The sequence below is a fragment of the Sinocyclocheilus anshuiensis genome, unplaced genomic scaffold, assembly GCF_001515605.1.
Source record: "Sinocyclocheilus anshuiensis isolate Anshui unplaced genomic scaffold, SAMN03320099.WGS_v1.1 scaffold944, whole genome shotgun sequence".
In the NCBI taxonomy this organism is placed as follows: domain Eukaryota; kingdom Metazoa; phylum Chordata; class Actinopteri; order Cypriniformes; family Cyprinidae; genus Sinocyclocheilus; species Sinocyclocheilus anshuiensis.
In genome coordinates this window covers 2,386,057-2,390,952 of record NW_015549559.1, presented here as the reverse complement: position 1 = coordinate 2,390,952, position 4,896 = coordinate 2,386,057, and the positions used below count along the sequence as shown (strand labels likewise).

Below are 4,896 nucleotides of genomic sequence, written 5' to 3'. Positions count from 1 at the left end.
ATTTTTTTTGTTTTTTTTTTTTTTTGCGCTACCGTTCAAAAGTTTAGAGTCAGTAAGATTGTTTTTGAAAGAAGTCTCTTATGCTCACCACGTGAAATATTATTACAATTTAAAATAGCCTTTTTGTATTTGACTATATTTTAAAATGTAAATTATGTGATGGCAAAGCTGAATTTTCAGCATCATTACTCCAGTTTTCAGGGTCACATGACCCTTCAGAAATCATTCTAATATGCTGATTGGCTGCTCAAGAACCATTTATTATTATCAATGTTGAAAACGATTGTGCTGCTTAATTATTTATTAATTTCATGCAAACTGATTCTTAGATTAATAGATTTCAAATGTTTGAAACAAAATAATTTATTTGAAATAGTCTTTAAAGCCCCTTTTGATCAATTTAATACATCCTTGCTGAACTAATAACTGTAATATCACAGATCTTTTTAGTACCTTGGCAGCCTCTTGCGCTATTTTGAGCAGGCTGAAGAACTCATTTCGGATTCCTGGAAGAGTAATTTGCTCAAACATACACTCCTGCGCCTGTGCTACCATCAGCTGGATCAACATGCTCAGCATAGCAGGGCTCATATCATAACTGGGAGTGTGTGTAAATGTCTCCTTTAGGTAGTGCAGCACACCTGCAGCAGAACATACACGAACAAAATCAAACAGACAGAATTAAGTAGAATTTAATATCAGAGTGTGCATCTATACAAATCAGTCCCCTTATATTTGCATTCAAATGCAGCAGTGGGTAAATTAAACAGAAATTTAAACAGAAAATTCTGGTAACACTTTAGAATAGGGAACACATATTCACTATTAATTAAGAATTCCTCAATAAACTCCTAATTTGCTGGTTTAGTTTATTTTAGTTATGGAGTAGGATTAAGGGATCTAAATTATGGTCGTCATATAGAATAAGGCATTAGATTTCAAATGTTTCAAAGGTTTATAGTATGTGCATATGTGCATTATAAGTACTAATAAACAGCCAGTATGCTAGCAATATGCATGCTAATAAGCAGCTAGTTAATAGTGAGAATTGGTCCTTAAAATAAAGTGTTACCAAAATTCTAGGTAATTTCTTAAACTTCCCAACATTATTTGGCTTATGTAAAAAGCACTGCCATTTCCTCATTTTAATGCTTTTGCAAACACATGTTAAAGATAAAAAAAGACTTGTAGGACAATGCGTCAATCAATCTTTGTCATAATCACAACAACAAAAGGAGAGAGAGAGATTATATTTGGTCCTTCTTTCCGGTGGAGAAATACAAAACATTCAATGTGATGAAGACAGCGGGGTAGGCTGTTTTGATAGCTTAAGAATGCCAGCCAAATCTCTCTTTATGCTGCTGTTATTTTAAGGAGGTTAAAAACTGACACAAGCCACTGAGTTCCCATGAGCCTTTGACAGATCTGCTGATGAGGGGGAAGAATTACATCATGTTCTCTCCACCTTGAAACACAACCAGAACCCGAATATATGGTCTGTTCTCATGAGGCAGGAGTTCATCCACAGTTCATCATAGCCAGTTTTGGATACTTTCCTTGCCTTCTTGCAAACTAATCTGGATCTGTACCACATTACTGATGTTCCAAACTGGTTATGTGCATCTTTACTGGTCAAGTGCATCTACTTAAAACCTCTCACCTGCGGATTTCTGGAAGGCAGCAATGGCGTCCTCGAGTCCAGCTTGTGTCTGTCTTTCGGCGCGGGTTCCAATCTGGGAGCATAGAGCTGCCATGTTGAAGAGTATGCTGGCTTTCTCCAGTGAGATGTTCTGCTGGCACACAGGCACACCAGTAAAAGAGTCATACCTGCGTAGGCACAAAAAATGTGTTAAAACTCATGTTGACAAAAGCGTTGATGAGGCTTATTTTTAGTTTGGTTAAATATGCAATGCTGAAGTGCATCCTGTAGCTTTATTAGTAATTCAGCTACTTCTCTTTGTTTTTAGTTTTTTTATGATGATTTTTGTTCTTTATCCTGTTATCTACCTTTGTCTCTAGGGTATAAATGAATGAAAAGCAGATGTATAAACATAGAAACAACAATGGCAGTCTGACAGCCCAGTCAGACCAGTTGTGTGTTTCCTCTGAACGAGTTGTAATGTTTACAGCTGATTCAGTGGTGCATAATGTCATTACAAGCATATTACTGCTGGTGTGGGTGAGATGCAACGTACCAAGTGAAGAAAATGCCAATCTGGCGTGTAGGGGAGAAGAATCGAGGTTCTAAGAAGGAAAGTTGACTGAAGTAGCTGGCAAGCAAATCTACACCAGAAGGATTACGACTGGGGGTCCGACAGGCCTGAAATACACACATTCACTTCAATCAGTTGTGTGTCAATCAGTGTTTCTGAGCCTGTCTACTGTAAGTTTTTTTTTTTAAGGTCATGCAATTTTATGAATTTAAACAGAGAATCGAACCAAATACTTTTACAGAGGTCACATCATACCTGTCTCAGGTCCATCAGGTCATCAATCTCAACCTGAAAGTTTGAGCCATCTTCACTGTAGTGTTCCAGGATGAAGTCCTGTTGAAAATAAATTTCATATCCATTTACTCACTGTGTCAAAGCAAACACAAAAACGTCACACAGTCACATATTCACAGGCCTGTTCTCCTGGCTAAACTTGTCTGTAGTGAGAAAACAATGACAGTGTCATAGATTCACCATTGCTATGTCATTACAGTTCGACTAAATTACAGGTTGGAAGCATACCAAAACCCATCTGATTGATCCTCTACAGTGATCAAACATCATTGTAGACTTTCAAAACCACAATTAAAGTTTTATTGAGTCTTTGGCTTCATTGTTTATTTTGCTGTGACCTACTTCCCATTTTCACTTAGAAAAGCTTAGAGTCTCATGCAAGCCACCTGACTGAAGGCCTGATAACTGAAGTTAACATTGGGGGTGCACTGTGAAAGAAACTGACCTTGAGAGCAACTGAGAAATCCACATCCTTTGTCTCCTTCAGTCCCAGAGGGATGAGTGGAATGCTGGATGTCTCTCTGTGAAATGAATAAAAAGACAGATTAGAAATTAAATTTAGAAAAACCAAGATAAGAACACATTCAGTAAGAAAGAATAAGACTTAAGAAAGGCCAGACCATTCTTAGGCCAGTGATTCAGCGATTCCAGACCTCCTACTCTCTGTGTGACTCAGAGCTGAAACAATTCTATGCCAGTTTCAATCATCTCTAAGACTGAATCAGCTGATACCAGAGTAGAAGATTCTTACGTTATAAAAAAAATATTGCCTATTAAAAAACTTTGACCCAAGAAAGAGGTATGTGTGCGTGTGTGTGTGTGTAAGTAAGCGTAAGAGTGGGTAGTTTGTGCTGATCACACTTTCATGTACGTGATTATACAGTATACATATTATATTTATGTTTGTGTTGTAACTGCATTAACTACAATGCTTGCACTGGTGGGGCATTAGCTCAGAGCAGTCTTTGACCCAAGAAAGAGAGAGGTGTGTGCGTGTGTGTGTGTGTGTAAGCGTAAGAGTGGGTAGTTTGTGCTGATCACACTTTCATGTACGTGATTATACAGTATACATATTATATTTATGTTTGTGTTGTAACTGCATTAACTACAATGCTTGCACTGGTGGGGCATTAGCTCAGAGCAGTCTGAGTGAAGATAGACGAGAGAACATGTGAGCTGTGAGCTGAAGAGAGGCAGTCCTGGTCTGTCCTGATTGAGTCTATGACAGGTAACAGTCCAGCCCCAGTGTGGTTTAGGGGAATATTTGTAAGAAATATTACTGGATCAGAGGAAATATCACTAATGCTTCAAGGAGATGCTGAAATAAACAAAATACTGTATGAACTAAAAAAAAAAAAACTGAAGAAATCAAAGCAGAAAGAATATGTAGGTTCAATTACTTAACATTGGTTAATGCATTTGGTATAATGAACTATGATCAATAATTTAACATCATTTATTGATCTGGGTTAAATTTAATTCCTATATACACTACCATTCAAAGTTTAGGGTCAGTTAGAAATTAAAGAATTTTTATTTAAAAGTGACAGTAAAGACATTTATAATGTTACAAAATATTTCGATTTCAAATAAATGCTTAAATGCCTATTCATCAAAGAATCATAAAAACACACACACACACACACACACAGACACACACACACACACACACACAGACACACACACAAAACAATGTATTGCGGTTTCCGTAAAAATATTAAGCAGCACAACCATTTTCAACAATGACAAAAGTTGAAAATGATTTCTGAAAGATCATGTGACACTGAAGACTGGAGTAATTGCTGCTGAAAATTCAGCTCCCAGGAATAAATTAGTTTATAAATTATATATTAAAATAGAAAACCGTTATTTTAAATTATAATAATATTTCACAACATTACTGTTTTTACTGTATATGTAATTTTACTGTATTTATAATAATGCGGCCTTTGTGATCAATGACAGTCTTCTTTAAAAAAAAAATAAATAAATCAAATCTCAAAACTTTTGAACAGGAGTGTATAATAAAACTTTTTTTTTGCATTGTGAGTTGTATAAATTGACATTAACCAATGCATTATGTCAAAACATTTATTAATGAACAGTAATATTTACAAATAATCTAGATTAATAAATGCTGTATGAGTACTGTTCATTCTTAGTTCATGACAGCAAATTCACTGCAATGAGACACACAGAGAACAGAAGACAGGTTTTGTTCCCGTGTACTCTTCAGGCCATGAGAAAAAAGTTTGTGTTTCAAAAACAGACAGAGAGGGACAGAGGGGGCGCAGGGGCTTGAAATAAATGAAAGAATGCAGTTCTGTCCTTTTACTGACACACACACACACACACTGAGTAAGCTGGCAGCCAGGTGCGATGGAGAATG

The 4,896-nt window shown here is 36.3% G+C and overlaps 1 protein-coding gene across 1 annotated transcript in view; it reads right to left on the bottom strand.

Annotated features, from left to right (window-relative positions):
- Positions 1-4,896, bottom strand: part of LOC107657133 (rhophilin-2-like) — a 34,639-nt gene that overhangs the window by 15,038 nt on the left and 14,705 nt on the right. Inside the window, exons 4-8 of the mRNA XM_016445153.1 lie at positions 2,953-3,028; positions 2,469-2,546; positions 2,196-2,320; positions 1,661-1,827; positions 454-641 (exon numbers count right to left, since the gene is read on the bottom strand). Of these exons, the coding sequence (XP_016300639.1) occupies positions 454-641; positions 1,661-1,827; positions 2,196-2,320; positions 2,469-2,546; positions 2,953-3,028 (634 nt within the window). The remainder of the gene's footprint in view (positions 1-453; positions 642-1,660; positions 1,828-2,195; positions 2,321-2,468; positions 2,547-2,952; positions 3,029-4,896) is intronic.